The sequence below is a fragment of the Polypterus senegalus genome, chromosome 1, assembly GCF_016835505.1.
Source record: "Polypterus senegalus isolate Bchr_013 chromosome 1, ASM1683550v1, whole genome shotgun sequence".
Taxonomy (NCBI): Eukaryota; Metazoa; Chordata; class Cladistia; order Polypteriformes; family Polypteridae; genus Polypterus; species Polypterus senegalus.
Genome location: NC_053154.1, coordinates 88,985,779 through 89,008,757, shown reverse-complemented (window position 1 = coordinate 89,008,757; position 22,979 = coordinate 88,985,779). Strand labels below are relative to the sequence as shown.

The 22,979-nt window shown below is 35.6% G+C and overlaps 1 protein-coding gene across 5 annotated transcripts in view; it reads right to left on the bottom strand.

Moving 5' to 3' along the window:
• gbf1 (golgi brefeldin A resistant guanine nucleotide exchange factor 1) overlaps positions 1–22,979 on the bottom strand; it is a 334,724-nt gene that overhangs the window by 41,397 nt on the left and 270,348 nt on the right. For all 5 annotated transcript variants that reach the window (XM_039753120.1, XM_039753118.1, XM_039753111.1 and 2 more), the window contains 5 exons: positions 21,309–21,397; positions 8,928–9,130; positions 8,723–8,846; positions 5,420–5,545; positions 3,857–3,939 (listed from right to left, as the gene is read on the bottom strand). In XM_039753120.1, coding sequence (XP_039609054.1) covers positions 3,857–3,939; positions 5,420–5,545; positions 8,723–8,846; positions 8,928–9,130; positions 21,309–21,397 — 625 coding nt within the window. The remainder of the gene's footprint in view (positions 1–3,856; positions 3,940–5,419; positions 5,546–8,722; positions 8,847–8,927; positions 9,131–21,308; positions 21,398–22,979) is intronic.

Genomic DNA, 22,979 nt, shown 5'->3' with positions numbered 1-22,979 from the left:
TTATTTTTATATATTTTAAGCTCTTAGAAACTCTCCCACACTGTTTATAATTATTCTCCGCACAGTTATACAGTAAACCCTCGTTTATAGCGGTTGATCCGCTCCAGACAGATAAATGAATTTCCAACAAGTAGGATTCTTTATTTATAAATCTAATATTTTCGCAGTTAGAGCATTGAAAACCTGTTTACGACCTTCTAAATATGTTTTTTAACATTATTAAAGCCCTCTAGACATGAAGTAACACCCTTTAGTCAAAGTTTAAACTGTGCTCCATGACAAGACAGAGTTGACAGTTCTTTCTCACAATTAAAATAATGCAAACATATCTTCCTCTTCAAGGTGCGCCGTCAGGAGCAGAGAACGTCAAAGAGAGAGTAAAGTAAACAATCAAAAATCAATAGGGCTGTTGGGCTTTTAAGTATGCAAGCACCGCGATAAAGTGGCGCAATGAAGGGATTAATGTGAAGGTAGCCTTTCAGCATTTTTTTTACAGGCGTGTCCGTATCTTCTAAGCATACAGCCACTGTGCAAACAGCCCCTCTGCTCACACCCCCTCTGTCAGGAGCAGATAATGGGGCTAATCATATGCCTCCCTGACGGTATTGCATGATGGATAAGTATCTGTCTGTATTTCTCAGAGAGAGTGAAAGACAGCGAAAAGCAAACAATGAAAAATCAATACGGGCTGTTAGAGCTTTTAAGTGTGCGAAGCAGCGCTCGGGAAGCATATCGTATATCATTGAGGAGTTTTATTTAATATGTAATACGTGCTCTGATTGGGTAGCTTCTCAGCCATCCGCCAATAGCGTCCCTTGTATGAAATCAACTGGGCAAAGTAACTGAGGAAGCATGTAACATAAATTGAAAGACCCATTGTCCGCAGAAATCCAGCATAAAATCCGTGATATATATTTAGATATGCTTACATTTAAAATCCGTGATGGAGTGAAGCCGCGAAAGTCGAAGCGCGATATAGCGAGGGATTACTGTACACACTTTTTGGAGTGCGAGCAACTGTTGCTGGGGTTGCCAGAATCCATCAAGGAAGAAAAATGAAAAACATTATTTGAACAAAATCTTAATTTATTTATCCATTCCTAAATAATTAAATGGGCAGGCTATTTCGTATCAGTGCAATACGCTGCTTGTTAAAACGGATGACTCCCGCTCTTACGTGCAAGTCTGCGTGGATATTATGAACTATCGTATGTTTAAGTTCTATTTAAATTTTAAATAGAAGGAATTTTTATTTAATCAACAGAAATATCTTTGGTAGGAATGTAAGTTACTGTAAATGTAGACATCACTGCATAGATTTTTCTTCACCATAGAAATGTAAAGAGTAAATTCGCCTTACATTCCAACCAAAGATATTTGTGTTGACTAAATAGAACTTGAAAAGATATATTTTTTCAAATGTGATCGCGCAATTCAGATTGAGTTGACGCACACTACATCGAGCCCGTGTGCTATTCTGGTTTCGCCTGCGTGCCTCAATAAGTCACCCTCCATTCGCGCTTATTTTTTTACCGTTCATCTAATGATTACACTGAGTATGGCTTTACCAAAACAATCATTGATGGCGAATAAAGTATCCATTATTCATAAAGCTTCAATTGGTGATCTGTCTTTCTACGTCAACCGCATATTTTTTCATATGTCTCAAACCAAGGGGATGCAAGGGTAAAGTGAATCTGGAAGCGCTGATATATATGTATGTGTGTGTATATATATGTATGTATGTATATACATATATATATTGAATTGGTTTTACTGTGAAATAATGCAAAGAGTACGCGACACATGTTTCACCCTAATTTTGGGGTATTCAGGCGTACATACATGCACCCCCTCTCGGGAATCGAACCTCGGACGTCAGCGCTAGAGGCAAAGCCTCTTCCATTGTGCCACGGCGTGTGGTTTGTCTATTTTTGAGTATGTAGATTTGGGTATATATATATATATATATATATATATATATATATATATATATATATATATATATACCCGCGCTTCGCAGTGGAGAAATAGTGTGTTAAAGAAGTTATGAAAAAGAAAAGGGAACATTTTAAAAATAACATAACGTGATTTTCAATATACAGTAATTGTTTTGTGAGTGTTGAGTGTTGCTGTCATCAAGGATTTGATTATCATTATTTCTTTCAATCAGGTTCGTATTTGTAGGATGTGTTGTGTTCAAGTTACATTCCGTGTTTGTCAATCGTTGTAAAGATAACAGGTTTCATTCATTGATTTGTTTCTTACTGCATCAATAAACAGCTCGTCTTCCTCTTTATCTGTCGTGACACACTGCATGCATGGGTTTTTCTTTACACTGTCTTCCTTTAGCGGGACATTGACTTTTTCCACCGTGTGCTTTGTTTCCGCAGTAGTTGCACTTATGAATATGCTTGTATGTGTCACATGCTTCATATTTTTTTGCTGCCTTCTCAATTGTGTAATTCAGTTTTTGTTCAGCACTCTTTGGAACTGTTACTTTTTGTCTGTGCACTGCGTCAGTTCACGTGAGCTGCTCGGTGTACATGCATCGAAGGTTCCCAGCTGTGCTGGTGCCACGGCTGTATTTAATGTTAGCTAAGACCTGGCACTTAAAAGTTTCTCTCGCAGTTTCGCTGAGTTTGTGCCAAACACCACCCTGACCATCTCTTCTTCGTCTGCATAAGCACAGTCCTTCACCCGTGAATATTTAGCGGCAGTGTTTCTATTGGATTGCCGCTGACGGACGGCCTTATATGGGCAGGCACTAAATTATGAGTTACGCCTCCCACGGCCATCGAGCAGAAGTCTATTATAGTATATGGACGAAAAAATAGGTTCCAGTTAAGACCATTACGCGTAGAATTTCTAAATGAAACCTGCCCAATTTTTGTAAGTAAGCTGTAAGGAATGAGCCTGCCAAATTTCTGCGTTCTACCTACACGGGAAGTTGGAGAATTAGTGATAAGTGAGTGAGTGAGTCAGTGAGGGCTTTGCCTTTTATTAGTATAGATAAAATCCAATGCCTGTTTTTCTGTCGGCTTTTCAGGCTACTTAATGGATTTAGATCCAGTTTTTTTCTATAATTTGCTTGAGCATTCTGGCTGATTTTGTGACTTCTCTCATTTCGCTATGTATCATAGTTCACCTGCAGTACCAATTTATTTCCGCGAATCCAAGAAAAAGACAGTGAGCCGAGTGGAGGGGGCCCTCCTCATTCGCCAGCTTCAGGAGTGTTGCTTAACTCCGCTTAGCTAGCAAACAAGAGAACAATTTAATTCAACTTTGTCTGATAATGTGTTACTTGGGCCATGATGAGTTTGAGTCTGGATATTCTCTTAAGTGTATGCCACATTGAAAAGATAGATTGCAATTCAGATTGTGGATCGTGATATGATTTTTTGGAAAGATCGTCCACCCCTAATTTGACTAATCAAGTTTTCATATTCATGTAGGATTCATTAACACTTTGGCGAGCTACTTGGAAAGGGGTTGCAAGCTACCGGTAGCTTGCAAGCGATGTGTTGGAGACCTCTGCTTTCGTTCAAATGCTGCTGGCCCTCTGTGATTATGAATTGGGGTTTTCACGTTTGAGAATGTTAAGTTATGTAACAATGTAATTAGTTCCTATGGTAACCACATTCCCTGACCTACCCTATTTCCTGTCCTGAAATACCAAAAGTCAAATGAAGAAGACGAAATGGAGCTATACTTATTTTCATTCATCTGATTAATTTTTCTCCTTATACATCATTGATGTTGTTTAGTTGTGATATTCCTCTTATACCTTACAATGCTGTTTATTTATAGTTGAACTGGACAGTACCTGCTTTAAAGACAAAAATAAACAACTTACTTAATAGCATTATAAATATCTTCTAACATGTCCTGGTCAAAATCTTTGGAACCATTTACACCTTTAAGATTTTTTTTGAATTCCTGTAAATAAGAAAAAACAAAGTTAGAGTAAAATTTAGAATATAAAGAGAATAAAAAATGTGCTATAGTGTGTAGCAGACATAAACAATATTTAGCATATTACTGTAATTTATGCTTTAAACTTATGCACAAACATATTGATTTTCGCAATGTTTACAAATAGATTTTTCCTGCATATATAAACTTATACATAAGTAATTTAGCATTTAATGGGAATATGGTACACTATATGACCTGCACAACAAGACCTTTGAAATGTAAGTACAAAAAACACTAAGTAACAAGATAAGCTACACCTTACAACAGTACTTGTGGTTACAGGGAGAAAGCAGGCAAAAAAAGGGGTGTTATATGGTATATTATTATTTATTAAGAAAACTGTATAATTAATATTTGATTAAGATAATAAAAAGGCACTCTATGGCTGCTGCTTCAGCTCATGCTTTAACATCTTAGTACTGATAAGTCATCGAGCCTTTAGACACTTCCACTGAACAAAGCCACCTCTGCATGGTTGACGAGCAGAAGAGAGACAAGAAACCTATCCATGCTCCTGCATTGAAGATAATGCTGGGCTCCAAATTATACCACTTACATTGGTTAAAAGCAAATATTCTGCTAGAGCGTGTTGTTCGTCACTTCTTGTTTTGAGATCTATATAGGACAGATTTTGTGAAAACTTTAGGCCAAAGGTTAAAACCATTTGGTTAGCTCATATGCAAATTATCCCAAAATCCTATCCATATACTTATAAAAGTTGTCAAGGTTTCTGCTTCCACTATTTGACTAAGTAGCTTGTTTTTGATTTCCAGCTTGTTGGTGGATTTAAATATGACTAAGAGAAAAAAAAAATCATCAGTGCAGAAAGAGGTTTTCCAAATGGGAAATCATGGTTTTGACTAGGTACATATTGCTAGAACAACTACAGGTTTTAGGAGTTGTAATACAATGTGTTCTCAAATGCTTGTTTCCCTATTTAAATGAAAAAAAATGATGGATCAATGTTATTAATGACTTTCAGAATTTTAAAGACCTTACTTAGATTTTCACAAAATCTTTTAAATTAAACATTTATAAGGTTTAGTTCCCTTTGCCAGTCAGAGTAGGAAAAGTCCTGGAATGCACTTGGAATACACACATCAAAACAATTTTCTTTATATCATCTATTCCATGATAAACCATCACATCATAAACCATCACTATTTTTTGTAAATCCTAGTTAAAATAATTCTGGCAGAGTCTTGTTCCACCTTATTGGTAAATCTATGTATTGTATGGCTTAAAAAAGGATACTATATATAGGCTTAATAGCCTATAAAAAAATCCAAGTTCTAGCAAGACGGCACACATTATAAATGCAGCAGCAGGCACCTCATGACAAGGAAATATTATGCTTTCACCAGAAAAGACTTTTTAGGTGAGCAGATTGAAGTGAAAAGAAAAATAAAGGAAAATAGTGTTTATCAAAAAATCTACTTACTTCTACTGTCATCGGCACATTCTGCTTCCTGACATTGTGGTTGTGTTGGTCAGTGTTAAGCATTATTACAGCATAGGCTAGAGAAAACCCTGCATCATTTGATGCAAAAGGATATCCATTTGCTTTCTGGATCAAAATGAGAAGGAAGACAATGATTTCAGCAAGCTACTACTACTCAAGACAATACAATATGACACAAAATTATTTAATAAAAATTTAAAAAATTTAAGAAGTACTTTGAAAATATTTTTTTATATTTAAGGAGTTTAAGAAATGTCGCTTAAGGAATGGCATTTCAATGTAGAGATAGTAAACAATTTTAATAAACAGCCTAATACAAATACAGTATCCACAGCAATGACACTGCCTTAAATATGTTGCTTATTTAAACTTGAGCTAGGAGCTAACATAATAGTTATTGTATGGAGTGGCAGTTTCCTTCTGTCCTTTATATAGTTCAGCCTTCAGATTCACAGCTAAACTTTTACCATTCTTTTACATTCTGCGGTATAGATAATGTGGCATCACAGAGAAAAATACACTCATGAAAAAGTTTGTGAACCCCTCTCAGCCTGCATAATTTACTCTACTTTGAACAAAAAAGATAACTGGTATGTTTTTAATGTCCTAGGAACATCTGAGTGCTGGGGTGTTTTCCGAACAAAGATTTTTAGTGAAGCAGCATGTAGTTCTATGAAATTAAATCAAATGTGAAAAACTGGCTGTGCAAAAATGTGGGTTCTCTTGTAATTTTGCTGATTTGAATGCATGTAACTGCTCAATACTGATTACTTGCAACACCAAATTGGTTGGATTAGCTCGTTAAGTCTTGAGCGTCATAGACAGGTGCATCTAATCATGAGAAAAGGTATTTAAGGTGGTCAATTGCAAGTTGTACTTCCCTTTGACTCTCCTCTGAAGAGTGACAGCATGGGATCCTCAAAGCAATTCTCAAAAGATCTGAAAACAAAGATTGCTCAGTATCATGGTTTAGGGGAAGGCTACAAAAAGCTATCTCAGAGGTTTTTAACTGTCAGTTTCAACTGTAAGGAATGTAATCAGGAAATTGTAGGCCACAGGCACAGTTGCTGTTAAACCCAGGACTGGCAGGCCAAGAAAAATACAGGAGCAGCATATGCGCAGGATTGTGAGAATGGTTACAGACAACCCACAGATCACCTCCAAAAACCTGCAAGAACATCTTGCTGCAGATGGTGTATCTGTACATCATTCTACAATTCAGCATAATTTGCACAAAGAACATCTGTATGGCAGTGTGATGAGAAAGAAAACCTTTTTGCACTCACGCCACAAACAGAGTTGCTTGTTGTATGCCAATGCTCATTTAGACAAGCCAGATTCAGTTTGGAGCAAAGTGCTTTGGACTGATGAGACCAAAATTGAGTTATTTGGTTATAACAAAAACCACTTTACATGGCAGAAGAAGAACACAGCATTCCAAGAAAAACACCTGCTACCTACTGTCAAATGTGGTGGAGGTTCCATCATGCTGTGGGGCTGTGTGGCTAGTTCAGGGACTGGGGCCCTTGTTAAAGTCGAGGGTCGGATGAATTCAACCCAATATCAACAAATTCTTCAGGATGTTCAAGTGTCAGTCACAAAGTTGAATTTACACAGGGGTTGGATATTCCAACAAGACAATGACCCAAAACACAGTTCAAAATCTACAAAGGCATTCATGCAGTGGGAGAAGTACAATGTTCTGGAATCGCTGTCACAGTTCCCTAACTTAAATATCATCGAAAATCTATGGGATGATTTGAAGCAGGCTGTCCATGCTCGGCAGACATCAAATTTAACCAAACTGGAGAGATTTTTTATGGAAAAATGGTCAAAAATACCTCCGTCCAGAATCCAGACACTCATCAAAGGCTATAGGAGGCTGTTATATTTGCAAAAGGAGCCTCAACTAAGTCTTGATGTAATATCTCTGTTAGGGTGCCCAAATTTATGCACCTGTTTAATTTTGTTATGATGCATATTTTCTGTTAATCCAATTAAACTTAATTTCACTACTGTCATACTACTGTTTCCATAAGGCATGTCATATATTAAAAGGAGTTGTTACTTTGAAAGCTCAGCCAATGATAAACAAAAATCCAAAGAATTAAGAAAGGCTCCCAAACTTTTTCATATGACTGTAAATATTCTATTAGCTGTGCCTACATGGGAAAGCCAATTTAATAAACTAGGGGCTTTGTTGCAGCTAACTAGTGTTAAGCTTACACGTGAGTGATATTTTTGATTCTGCGAAAGAATATACCCTTTAGTGTAAGATATAATCTTACCTTACTTTAGTGCACTTTTTACAGCTTTATCTTTAAAGAACTGTATATATTGTGAATTGTTTGCTACAGCTTATTCCCATAAACATGTTTTTTGGCCGTAACATTAGGAAACAATATTCAACGCTTCATTATAAATCAAAGTCAAATCTTTTTATCACCAGGTTAAGTTCTAAGCAGTTATAGCCAGTTTTACAAAATTGAGCTCTGCTAGAGGCTACATAGTTCTTTATCAAACAAGAATTTCAGGTACACTACATTAAAGGGAAGTAGGCATATATTTATAAAGATATATAATGATACACTGAAAGGTATACAAGCTTTGGAAGGATAATCATTTGAACAATATTAATTTTCCAGCTAAAAGACCTAATGAGATTACCATCTGATAAAATCTTATTTAATGCTTTCCGTCATGCTGCCACATTAAATCTGAGTACATCTTTAAATTTCCTTGTGAATGTAATTCCTGGATGTCTAAATGGTTTTTGAGAACATCAACAAAAGAATGCAATTTTACCTACAGTTGCAAGTGTAGGTTTGTGCCTTTGGATACAGGGATGGTACTTTGAACTGAGATTCCCATATACCAGAAACTTGTGTAAGAATTTGTGTATTACCACTCCACTAGGCTACAAAAATACAGTACCACTGAAATGCAAAAATGGCAAACAATGATTATTTTCTCATCTCTTCCCAAAATAATTAACTATATATCCTATAAAACAACATGAATGCTGCTACTGCCTCATCATTTTCTGGCTGTAAATTGGCAGGACTGAACATATGGTTTTGAAAAAGCAGGCTTGCTCGCAATAATTTTGAAGTTTGCTGATGTGTGTTTTTCATTTCCTTTTCTTAACTGAAAACCAAAGTAGTAAAATACATAGTTTCAACTGAAAACAATCCATGGATGCACTGTAATCAACATTTTTTAATAAAAGTAAAAGCAATCAACTACCAAATAAAACAATCATATCTTATGAAACACACTTACATTCCAATGGTCTGTAAATGCTTCTATTAGCCTCTGAATGACAGGGGCTTCTCCTGAAAGTCTAAAAGCTTCAATATATAACCGTAGGGCTTCATCAATTCTTAGGCCTTGGAAAGAAAATGTCCTACAAAATTAAATTATACATTTTTTAGAAGTTAAATTATGATTCAGAATCCATCTAAGGAGAACATAAAGTAAAGCTTACCCAACAAAACTCTCAAGAAGCTCCTTGTTTTTACGATCACTCACAAACTCTCCAATCATTTTTTTATCTAGACCTGGATTCTCTCTGAGCCACTGAGCCACTTCTTTGTTGTCCATTGGAGTACTAAGTAGACAACTGTCCTGGAGAAACTGGATTCCTTTTTTTGGTTTTTGATTAAATTGTTCTGTACCTGTAATCAAAAGCTTAACAACAAATAGTTTTAAATAGACAAAGGAACAACATTAATTTTACTTTACTTTAGGATAAACCTCTAAATATAGCTTAGGTTGTTTTTCTCAGAAAGTTAGATAAATATCTAAATAGTAAACATTTCAGTGATAGCAAATGTGTAATCAATTTCTTTAAATGAAAAAAAAATGCCCTATTCTCCTTTAACAACATACTTAGGTTAAATAAACTTATTTAAGACGTGGAGTGAGATGTTATAGGTTCTTCTTCTGTGTTTCTTCTTCAACCTAAACAGGACTGTATAATGCCGATGAGCATTTTAAAACAACAACTCTCCAAATCCAGATCAAATATTATTATTATTAACAACAAAGTACACAGGAGTTGAATTTTAAAATAAAAAATTTCATTGGGAATAGTGATATTGTTTTAGATCAAAATTCTGCTGGGAATGGCCATATACTTTCTGATTAGTCTAATAGATCTTAGACTACAATCTTAACATGTCACTGAATAAGTCATAAGATATGCTTGTTTTGTTTTTATAATCAGCACAGTAAGACAAAACATCAGCAAAACAAAAGTTGAATTGATTTATTTTCTTGTTTACAGGTTGGTTATCCCTTTGGTAAACGTACATAGATAAACCTGTAAATAGTGCTAAATTGGTAATATTGTGTATAATGATGTCAAAGGCAGAGGATGAATGTAAAACCATATATAAAACGATGCAAAAAAAACAAAAAAAAAAAAAAAACAAAACAGTATCACTAAATAATTATTTGTGTTTACTTTTGTTTAGCATGCAGAGACAACTGCACATGCCAAATAGAGACTCATAAGCGGATAAACTGTTAAAATGCAAGGTTTATTTCCTTTTTACTTAATTAGTAATAACCAGAGATAAACACTGAAGAGTGCAAAAAATGTACATTCAGCTTCAGTTCTGCAGCAATACGTTTTTCTTTTGCATGCAGACATTAAAATTTCATTATTATTTTTTCAAAAAAATCAACAAAAAGCAAACAAATGGAATAACTACAGCCTATATTACAGAGAAAAAAAGGGAGAAAACATACAGTGGTGCCATTGACTTTCACTACTTTTGGAGTTGCTGGAGTACTAACACTTAAAATATGTTTTTGTAGCAAACCATTTTTCCACTAAATATTACACCATTTCATGAGGATGATTATATGAATCTTGTCAAATTTTAACTGTGACATAAATACAAATCACTGAAGATGGCTTCAATTTTTCAGTGGCCTATAGGCATAACCCTACCACCCATGGACCACTGAGTTTATATTCACTGTAGCCGTTTTTTGAATACTCACATTTCTGTGCTTGTTTCCTGTCTAGTCATTGCCTTTCACATTTTAAGAACTGCAGCAGTGACTTTAAAGACGACACACACCTTAACTTTATTAACAGCATCAGATGACAATGAGGCTCTAAACCATTCATTTCTTACCAGAAATATAAAATGAATGAATTGCAAAAATAATCAGTAATAATGTTCTTATACTAAACAAGGAAAAAATATGAAATTTTAGTTTTTGATAACATTTTTTTTTAAAAAGTAATTGTCTTAGAAATAAACCTGAGCATCTGTCTTTACAAATCAAACCAAAAGTAAACAATCTATTTGTTATTACTGATTCAGATCTAAACTTCAAGTCATATATTAACCATATCACTCACTGCATTCTTTCACTTAAAAACATTGTGAGAGTCAGACTATTTACAACATCTCAAAATAGTGGAAAAGAATATAAGCTGATGTTTTTAGTCAACTAGATTATTGTAATGTTCTTCTAAAATGAGTACCTAAGAAAGACATTAATCAACAGCAGCAAGAGTCTTAATCAAAAAAGAAAATATGAGCACATTGCACTAGTCTTAATATCACTACACTGGTTGTCAGTGTCAAATAAAATTGATTTTACAATATTCTTTATTATATATAAATCTGTGAAATCTTGTTTATTTATATATTTTGGAGAGTCTGTTCTTATATATTCCTAATTGCAACCGTACATCCATGAACACTGGCTATCTTATTATTATAATAGCCAAACACAAAATAACTGGTGAGGTTCCTTAAGGCTCTTATGCACCAAAAATCTGGAATGCTTTACCGATAGGGATAAGGTAGACTTGTACTGCAGAACATAAGAGAGGGAAAAAAACTTTTAAAAACTGTAATAAATTATAATAAGTACTGTAATATTGTATGCTTAAAGACTAGTTACTAACAACTACCGTTCTCCATTTTTGTTTTATGGTTTTCTACAGTGGCATTCTGTGCAACCACCACATGATTTTGGAAAGAACATGGCTGCTTCAAAAAACTGAAGAGACCTGCTGAATTAAGTTATGTTGGACAATCTTATTATAATGTGAGGTTTGGGTTGCTTGCAGCTGGCATCACAATCTTCTTGCAGCCAAACATCAATAGTCATGTACCAAGATGGACTAATGCAATGAGGACAAAACAAGTATTTATGTCCAAAAAGAAAGTGCAGAGCACTTCAAAGAATAATCAATAATCTTTAATAAAAACAGTGTCCATGTGGAGGATGAAATCCATCAATAAGTAAATGCTAAACTAGGTTAAAAACAAGAAAAAATTAATCTATATCAAGATCGATTCATTAAAAACCATGAGCCTACTTCCTTTCTCAACCTTGTCTTCTCTGCTCTCCCTGATGGAGATGTGACACCAGCATGCAGCCGTCTTCCACTCATGTTATCATCACTATCATTTGGTTTCCGTGGGAACCCCACAACTCTGATCCCTTGTCTGACTGCCTGTCGGATTCTGTGGAACCTTTCAGAGTGATCAGCTGCTCCAGTTCCAATTGGTTACTTAGCAGGAGCAACCATATTCCCAGAGCCCCACTACTATGCCTCCAGTCTTTCTTTCTTTCAGCTTCACTTCCACCTCACTTGCTCTTGCTCACAGACCCCTTTCATCCCCAGTGAGTACAGGTGTGCCAAACGACCCATGGGTCCCTGATGTAGGAAAGCTACGGTAACTGCTCTTCAGCATATTAAATGTAATCGGCAAATTCCCTTATCAAGAATCTCTGAAGCCAGCTTTTCTCTCACATACCTACACTCACAGGGTCTGGACTGTCTCACTGTTTTTCAAAAGCTTTCACTACCACACACCTTAACGCACATAACAATAATAAATAACTTTATAACATGTATATACAGTAATCCCTCCTCGATCGCGGGGGTTGTGTTCCAGACCCCCCCGCGATGGGTGAAAATCCGCGAAGTAGAAACCATATGTTTGTATGGTTATTTTTATATATTTTAAGCCCTTATAAACTCTCCCACCCTGTTAACATTATTAGAGCCCTCTAGACATGAAATAACACCCTTTAGTCAAAAGTTTAAACTGTGCTCCATTACAAGACAGAGATGACAGTTCTTTCTCACAATTAAAAGAATGCAAACATATCTTATCTTCAAAGGAGCGCCATCAGGAGCAGAGAATGTCAGAGAGAGTGCTCGCTAAGAAAAGCAAGCAATCAAAAAATCAATACGTGCTTTTAAGTATACAGAAGCACCGCGATAAAGCGGCATTTTGTAGAGGAGCGTCCCTGTCCTCTGTGCAAACAGCCCCTCTGCTCACACCCCCTCCGTCAGTCGCAGAGAGAGTGAGAAAGATAGAGAGAAGCAAACAATCTCAAGCACCGAGCGGGAAGCATATCTTATATCATTGAGGAGTTTTAGTTAATATGTAATGCATGCTCTGATTGGGTAGCTTCTAAGCCATCCGCCAATTGCTTCCCTTGTATGAAATCAACTGGGCAAACAAACTGAGGAAGCATGTACCATAAATTAAAAGACCCATTGTCTGCAGAAAGCGGCGAACCAGCGAAAAATCTGTGATATATATTTAGATGTGCTTACATTTAAAATCCGCGATAGAGTGAAGCCGCGAAAGTCGAAGTGCGATATAGTGAGGGATTACTGTACTATAGAATGGCCAGACTGGAAAACAGGACTGTGTGGTCTTTGGATTTGGATCCCCTTGAGGTTATTTTCCTCCACCATCTCTCAGGCTGGAATGTTTGTTTTACTCTCTTCAATGGCCAAATGACCACTGAATAAGACATTTACCATTTCAACTAGTAGAGATATAATTTTATTTTTTTTTATTTGCTTGCTTATCCAGATTGTTTAAATGTATTCATTTATTATTAATTAATATTTTTTTCATTATTGCAATTGTTTTATAAGAAAAAAAAAAACACTTTTGGCTACATGTTTCCCAAGCAACTGGGAGATGAATAAATGTTCTTATGGCTTTGGTGGCTTTATAGGCGATTGATTTGTGGTTCTTAGTTGTGGAACAAGTATGGGATTTTAGAAAGATAATCATATTTCGAAAATGGGACAGACTATTGTATATTTTAGTGAGTAGTGGGGTGCAAAGAACCTGAACACAAAGGTTTACAGGATTGCACTATTGTATGATGTTGTATAATTTGTTGACAAACACACAACTAATTGTTTTTACAAAAGGATAAATAATAAGTGTACATAATAAGATTAGATGTTCAAAAGGATGCAAGATAAAAGTATTACTGAAGTTTTGTAACATGAAGGCAGGAAATTAATAATGAAGAAATGTTTTTCCTTCATGATTGTTGACTGACATTACAAAGTAAAAAAAAAAAATACATACATTTAAATAATTTATAGAGAAGATATTTTAATTAACTGTAGAATCCCTGAAGTCTATGAAAAAAGTCATAATCCTGGGTCACATAATCCCACAACGATCTGGGTAAATGTTGAGATGACAGGAAATGCAAGGCAAGAAATTTTGAACACATAGCTAAAACAGAAACTTTTTCCATATTATAGTACTAATGACAAAATTTTGACATTAAGTGTATAATGTGTAAAGACTTGAAGTGTAAATATCAAATGTACACTTTAACAAAAGGTTCAAGTGTAACAAACCAAGTGCGCTTTTATTCAAGAATATAATCAAAGAATTATTATCAGGTTAGGGAAGGATGTTGAAACAACAGCTTGGCTGGTGCAGAGGTAAGAACTGCTGACTCATAATCAAGAGGTTGCAGGTTCGAGTCTGTGTCCTTCCTAGATTTACCGTTTTGAGTAGTAAGCTGCTCTTATCTATACTAATAAAAGGCAAAGCCCTCACTGACTCACTCACTAACTGACTCATCACTAATTCTCCAACTTCCCGTGTAAGGCTGAAATTTGGCAGGCTCATTCCTTACAGCTTACTTACAAAAGTTGGACAGGTTTCATTTCGAAATTCTATGCGTAATGGTCATAACTGGAACCTATTTTTTCGTCCATATACTATAATAGACTTCTGCTTGATGCCCGTGGGAGGCGGAGTTACGCCTCTCAATTAATTTAGTGCCCGCCCATATAAGGCCGTCCATCAGCGGCAATCCAATAGAAACACTACCGCTAAATATTCACGGGTGAAGGACTGTGCTTATGCAGACGAAGATGAGATGGTCAGGGTGGTGTTTGGCACAAACTCAGGAAAACTGCGAGAGAAACTTTTAAATGTCTTAGCTAACATTAAATACAGCCGTGGACATCGCACAAGATGGCACCAGCACAGCTGGGAACATTCGATGCATGTACACCGAGCGGCTCACGTGAACTGACACAGTGCACAGACAAAAAGCAACAGTTCCAAAGAGTGCTGAACAAAAACCAAATTACACAATTTAGAAGGCAGCAAAAAAATATGAAGCGTGTGATACATACAAGCATATTCATAAGTGTAGCTACTGCGGAAACAAAGCACACGGTGGAAAAAGTCAATGTCCCGCTAAACGAAGACAGTGTAAAAAAAAACCTGTGCATGCAGTGTGTCATGTCTCAGATAAAGAGGAAGACGAGCTGTTTATTGATGCAGTAAGAAAGGAATCGATGAATGAAACCTGTCATCTTTACAACGATTGACAAACACGGAATGTAACTTGAACACAACACATCCTACAAATACGAACCTGATTGAAAGAAATAATGATAATTAAATACTTGATGACAGCAACACTCAACACTCACAAAACAATTACTGTATATTGACAATCATGTTACGTTATTTTTAAAATGTTCCCTTTTCTTTTTCACAACTTCTTTAACACACTACTTCTCCACTGCGAAGCGCGGGTATATATATATATATCTATACTAATAAAAGGCAAAGCCCACACTGACTGACAGACTCACTGACTCATCACTAATTCTCCAACTTGCCATGTAGGTAGAAGGCTGAAATTTGGCAGGCTCATTCCTTACAGCTTCCTTACAAAAGTTGGGCAGGTTTCATTTCGAAATTCTACGCATAATGGTCATAACTAGAAGCTATTTTTCTCCATTTACTGTAATGGAGTTGAGTGCGAAAGCCGTGTGGGCGGAGTTTCGTGTGACATCATCACGCCTCCCACGTAATTACGCAGTACGTAGAAAACCAGGAAGAGCTCCAAAAAGCGCTTAAAAAGACATGCATTATATAATTAAGAAGGCAGCGGAACAATTAGAAGCGAGCGAGTGACATATAAAACCATATTCAGCGGCTCACGTGAACTGACGCAGTGTGCAGACAAAAAGCAACAGCTCCAAAAAGTGTTGAACAAAAACCGAATTACACTGCTACGCTCAAATAGATAAACCACACGCCGTAGCGCAATAGTAGAGGCTTCACCTCTAGCGCCAACGTCCGAGGTTCGATTCCCGAGAGGGGATGCACTAAGTATATACGCATGCATTTTTATTCATTTTACCTTCGCATCCCCTTGGTTTGAGACGTATGAAAAAATATGCGGTTAACACAGAAAGACAGATCACCAATTGAAGCTTTATGAATAATGGATACTTTATTCGCGATCAATGATTGTTTTGGTAAAGCCATACTCAGTGTATTCATCAGATGAACGGTAAAAAAGTAAGAGCGAGGGGAGGGTAACTTATAGAGGCACGCAGGCAAAACCACAATAGCACGCGGGCTCGATGTACTGTAGTACGCGTCAACTTGATCTGAACTGCGAGATCACATTAAAAAAAATATATCTTTTCAAGTTCTATTTAGTACATATGTGTCAAACTCAAGGCCCACGGGCCACATCCGGCCCGGCGTGTAATTAAATCCGGCCCGCGAGATCATTTTATATACTGTATTATTGTTATTAATGGCCCGGGATATGAAGCGCTGGTAACACAATAAACTACAGATCCCATAATGCAGCGCTTCAGCTGCCTTGCCGGCTACTTACGCGTTAATCAAGTCTAGCTTATGATGCTGCAAGTTATTGCGAAGCTAGCCCACACGATGCCAAAGAGAAAAGGTGATTTTGAAAATAGAGCCTTTAAAAAACGATGGGAGGCTGAGTATATGTTTACTGACATTGCCGGTAAACCTGTGTGTTTCATTTGTGGAGCTAATGTGGCTGTAATTACAGAATTTGTCACTATGAGACAAAACATCAAGATAACCTGAAACACTTGAATGCAATGCACAAGATACAGAAAGCAGAAGAGTTAAAGAAGAATCTGACACTTCAGCAGATGTTTTTACCCGTGCACAATCACAAAGTGATTTCAAGTGAAGCTACTTTTATGGGAGACACAAATGCACCAGTGCAACTTGCCCCACTTTCCCTGTTGCCAAATAATGTTGAACCAAATTGGCACAACGGTGTTCCCAAATACGCACTTTGCTGATAAACTGAGCTCACTGCGCACTGAGTTCGCACGGCACTTTGGTGACTTTGAAGAACAAAAAAAGAATTTTGAGTTGTTTCGCAACCCATTTGCCGTCGATGTGGAAACTGCACCTGTGCAGATTCAGATGGATATAAGAGCAAAGACAACTGAATGATTTGATTTGTTATTGCTGAAAAGAACAAATTTTATTTATATTTCCAGGTTTTGTTATGCACCATGTTCATATTTGAATTTGTATAATTTTGACAGGATATATTTTTATGGAGAGCAAAATCTTTTGGGATATTTAAAATTTAACTTTATTTTTTATATAAAATTAAATAAGAGTAAAGAAATTTGAATGTTTGTTCTTTTAACATTTACTTAATTTCTAAATTGTATAATTTAGACAGGATATATTTTTATGGAGAGTTATTTAAGGTTTGATTTGATTTATTCCGGAATAATATTTTGTTGACTAAATAAAAATTCCTTCTATTTAAAATTTAAATAGAACTTGAACAGAAACGTAATAATCATAATATCCACGCAGACTTGCACGTAAGAGCGGGAGTCATCCGTTTTAACAAACAGCATATTGCACTGATACGAAACAGCCTGCCCATTTCATTATTTAGGAATGGATAAATAAATTAAGATTCTGTACAAATAATGTTTTTCATTTTTCTTCCTTCATGGATTCTGGCACCCCCAGCAACAGTTGTTCGCACCCCAAAGACTGTATGTATATATATATATATATATATATATATATATATGTATGTGTGTATATGTAGATATGTATATATATGTGGATGTATGTGTACATATATATATATACATATATATATATATATATATATATATATATATATATATATGTGTGTGTGTGTGTGTGTGTATATATATGTGTATATGAATGGATATGTTTATATATGTGTGTGTATATATATATATATATATATATATATATATATATATATATATATGCCAGCAACACTCATGACAATGACAAAACAATTACATTGTCAATCATGTTACGTTATTATTAAAATGTTTCCTTTTCTTTTTCATTACTTCTTTAACACACTACTTCTCCGCTGCGAAGCGTGGGTATTTTGCTAGTGTATATATATATATCCCGATCTACATACTCTCAAATAGACAAACCACACACCGTGGGGCAATGGTAGAGGCTTTGCCTCTAGCGCCGACATCCGAGGTTCGATTCCCGAGAGGGGGTGCACTGAGTATGTGCGCGCACTTCCCGATTCATTTTACCCTCGCATCCCCTTGGTTTAAGACGTATGAAAAAAATATGTGGTTAACGCAGAAAGATAGAGCACCAATTGAAGCTTTATGAATAATGGATACTTTATTCGCCATCAGTGTCGAAATATATAAAGTCAGCGCTGGAATATATAAAGTCAAAACCTGAATATATAAAGTCAGTGTCGGAATTTATAAAGTCATTCCTGATTATATAAAGTCAACATCGGAGTATATAAACTCACTACTGAATATATAAAGTGAAAGTCAAAATCTATTGATTGAAACGACTCTGAACTGAACTAAGTTAACAAAAATGTATTCAGAAAAACAAATTAAAAAAACACTGTTCGGTTAATATTTTGAAAATGATGCATGTGCCCTGCCCAGGATTGGTTCCTGCCTTGCGCCCAGTGTTGGCTGGGATTGGCTCCAGCAGACCCCCGTGACCCTGTGGTTGGATTCAACGGGTTGGGAAATGGATGGATATTGCAGCGCTTACTTTATATATTCTGACGCTGACTTTATATATTCAAGATTTGACTTTATATATACTGACGCTGACTTTATATATTCAAGTTTTGACTTTATTCTGACAGTGACTTTATATAATCAAGTTTTGACTTTATATAGTTAAATTTAGTCATCATTGCATAACTTTTTCTTTACCATAGAAATTTAAAGACTAAATTCAACTTCCATTCCTAACAAAGATATTTCTGGCGACTAAATAGAACCTACTTATATCCAAATTCGAGCTATTGAGCTGTGTAAGCCTGCCTGCCTGAATAAGTCACCGCTTCTCTTATTTTTTACCGTTCATTTAATCATGGCTAGTGGCGGAAAAATTATGAAATCGAAGGAGGATTACACTGAGTATGGCTTTACCAAAACAATTATTGATGGCGAATCGATTATTCATAAAGCTTCAATTGGTGATCTGTTTTGCTGTGTTAACCTCATATTTTTTCATACTTCTTCTCAAACCAAGGGGGAGCGAGGGTAAAATGAATCGGGAAGCGCTGATTAATGTAATCGGTGTACCAGGGAATCATGCATTGACAGAAGTTCCCCTTTGCTTGTAATGCAAAGTGTGATTAAATGTGTGATTTTTTAATGCGTTATGGAGCACAGGCATCGAAGCTTCTCAGCTGTGCTTGTGCTAAGAAAAGGAAACATTTTAAAAATAATGTAACACGATTGTCAATGTAACCTTTTGTAAGTAGTGCCTGGAGGATTCAGTGTGGAGAAACTGTAGAGACATCGGTGTATTAACTTGTGGATTTTTCTGTGAGTATTTGATGGCAGCGTCACAAAGTCGCTTCCATAACACTGCGTTAGCTGCGGAGCTCAGCTCAGAGCGACATGAGGTGAATGGGAGGGGATATGATGACGTGACTCCCCCACCCGCCTTAACTGTCAATCCCCCACAAACACAGTCTCTCGGAATTTGCATAAACACAGCCCTTCACCTGCAATTTTAACTTAGTTACAAAGTGATTAAAACTCTCGTTTATATCCTGCGTCCTCTCATTAAACTTGTATCCTGCATTACCTGTGGGCATGACAAGCGCCAGCGGCAGCCTGTCTATGAACTTAATTTAAACTTTAGGTTTACACGTGCTTTGTTTCCGAAGTAGCAGCACTCATGAATATGGTTGTATATGTCACTCACTCGCTTCTTATTGTTTCGCTGCCTTCTCAATTATATAATGCATGTTTTCATCAGCACTTTTTGGAGCTCTTCCTGGTTTGTGTGTGTGTGTGTGTGTGTGTGTGTATATGTATATATATGTTTATATATGTGTGTGTGTATGTATATATATATATATATTATATATTTGTGTGTATATATGTGTGTGTATGTATGTATATGTGTATATGTAGATATGTATACTGTATATATGTATATATATATGTGGATGTATGTTTATATATGTGTATATATATATATATATATATATATATATATATATATATATATATATATATATATATATATATATATATATATATATATATATATATACTATTCTCTTTCTGTAAACGGGTATTTTGCTAGTTGTTACTATTATAGAATAAAAACATACATTTGATTTGAGTTATTAACAGCCAGTGTAAATGTATGGTACAGTACTTTTTTTTTATTATTATTCATACACTACTGGTTTCAAATAAAGACATGCTATAACAGAGGTGAACTCAGATGAGGATAAGGGTTCTATATCAGAGAAAGAGAACTGAAGCCCTCCCCGCAAGAAATGTCCAGTCACACATAAGAACAACGCAGCTGCACCAGGCGTAAAGGCGAAAGATGGCACTGTGTGGATGCAGCAACAGGTTGGCTATCATCCTGCCAGTGGATCATCCACACACATATTCTCTAATGAAACTGCAGGGCCTGCAGAGCTCGCCAAGGTATCGTGGAAAGTTCCATTTGCGATCATGTTTTTGATGGTCTTTATATGAAAAACACTTATATGTTCCTTCTATAAACGCCACATTGAATGTTGTTTGTATTTATTTACTTATCTTCATACAGCTTAATGATAAAGTAGACTGCAGTGCTTTATGTGTTTGATGCCACTCCTTATTTAGGAAAAGATCAGTTACATAAAGTGCAACAGTAGCTTCCAACTGCAATAGTCACTATAGTATATGAGCAATTATGCCGAGAATGCAGTCAGACTACTTCTTTTTGGGCACAAACACCATCAGCATGGCACTGCCAGATCTAAACACTAGCATGCAGAGTTGATCACGAACTGAAGTGACTTTAGCTGCATTCTCAGTACCATGCACCATAACGTGGGGTATGGGCAAGATAAAAACAAAACCTGCTTTAGGTACGTGTTCAGCAGTTCCTGCCTCCCATTTCCTGTAATCCTACATTTATCCAGATCGTTGTAGACACGACACACAAATTAAATGTATGTATTCCAAATAACGATATATTGTTTACCCTATATAACTCAAGGCACCTCAGACCCAGATAATGAGACTTGAGCTGGGAGAATTTCAGCTGCGTTGGTGGGGAATGAGATAGCAGGCTGCTTGCTGCTTGTGCTGATTAACACATTAGCAAAACAAAAGACGCTGATGGAGAGGTGCGAAGGAATTTAAGGTAGCCCTGGATTATGGCTTTTTTCATAGGATTCAGTGATTCTAGTGTTAAAAAAGAAAAAACACTGAAAAACTTACTTTCTTTTTGTTTTTTATAGCGGAAAGTTCCTGAGCATCTGGTAGAAATGAAGAAAATCTAAGAGGTTTCTTTGGCATCTTTTTTTCCACTAGATGTAAAACAAAAAAAAATTACATACAAATAAAATCCAGTATAATAATTGCATTGCAAAATGAATTACCGTATCACTAACTGGAATGAGAAAGTGCACTTAAATCATATTAACTTTTATCTAACATATTTATTGCAAAACTTGATAATAAAATTATTAAAAATGTCAATTTAAAAGTGCAGTTTAAATAAGAAATCATTGCAGTGTATTTCAGAAACAGTGCATAAAAAGTACAAAATATGTTAGCTAAATTTTAATAATTATTTCTAAGTTACAGTAGTTCATTTCCAATTGTTTTTTTACAGAATGTAAAGACTTCTGGAGATTGGCAAAGTTTTGTCATCAGTCCCAGTCATAAGTAACAAGATAATAACACAAAAAGTAATTTAAAGGAAATCCACAGGTAGCTCCATTTATATGTAGAGGGTTGAGTTTTATTTACACTAAAAATTTTCTTTTATTAGATGTGGCTTTCAAATACAATTCTGTATTTGTTTGTAATGCAGCGTTTAAAAAGCAGATTGTTACATAAACAAAACCTATTATACACTACACAAGATAAAAGCAGTAAGTTGTCTGATTTACTAGCTACAGGGCATAAAGTAACAAAAATGTCTGAGCCTGAAACTTGGGATGAAGTATTATTGCACAATATTTTAATTAGTGAAACAAAATGAACTTGTACAAAATGTCATTATCTATTTTTCCATCTATTTTCCAAACTTGCTTATTAAAGGCAGGGGCATGGCATTATATAAATAAAGTAAACTATGGACACATTTCAAGCACATTCTCTTTTGGCATGAGAAATCTATATTTAACTAGTGCAATAACTGAAATTTAAAAAAGAAGTTTGCAACATTTTATGTCAAATAAGTCTTCAAACTGTAAACTTACTTTTCTTGAAAACTATGAAACTAAACAAATTAGAATGTAAAAATGTAAATGCAGAAAAGATTTATAACACTGACAGCTTGAGAATAATGAAGTAATGAAAAAAATGTAAAATAAAGCAGCACCCTGTAGTCAATGCATTTTAATTCAACAACAACAACATTTATTTATATAGCACATTTTCATACAAACAGTAGCTCAAAGTGCTTTACATATTAAAGAATAGAAAAATGAAAGACACAATTATAAAACAAAATAAATCAACATTAATTAACATCGAATAAGAGTAAGGTTCAATGGCCAGGGGGGACAGAAAATTCAGGTTTGCTTTTTTTTTCAAATAGTGTTTATGGGTGAAATTCACCAAAATGTTTTTGATCCGCTGATGACCTTGTTCACTGGAAATTTTCTGGAAATTTGCAGTGCAGCCAGATTACGTGAACTTTTTTTTTCCAAGTGCACACTGATGCTTTGTGAGGCCATTGTTGCGTTATAGAGCAGTCACAGCCATGTACAGAAATTTCAAGCAAGCTTACTGTAATACTGGGCATACACTGTGCAATTTTTAGAAATCGTGGGCAAGCATGTTTGTTCTGATTGATATGCCACAAAGTGGCTTCTCAGAGTAAACATGAACATGGCTCTGATGGAAAGTTTTACCCTTTCAAAAAATTATGATGGTCAA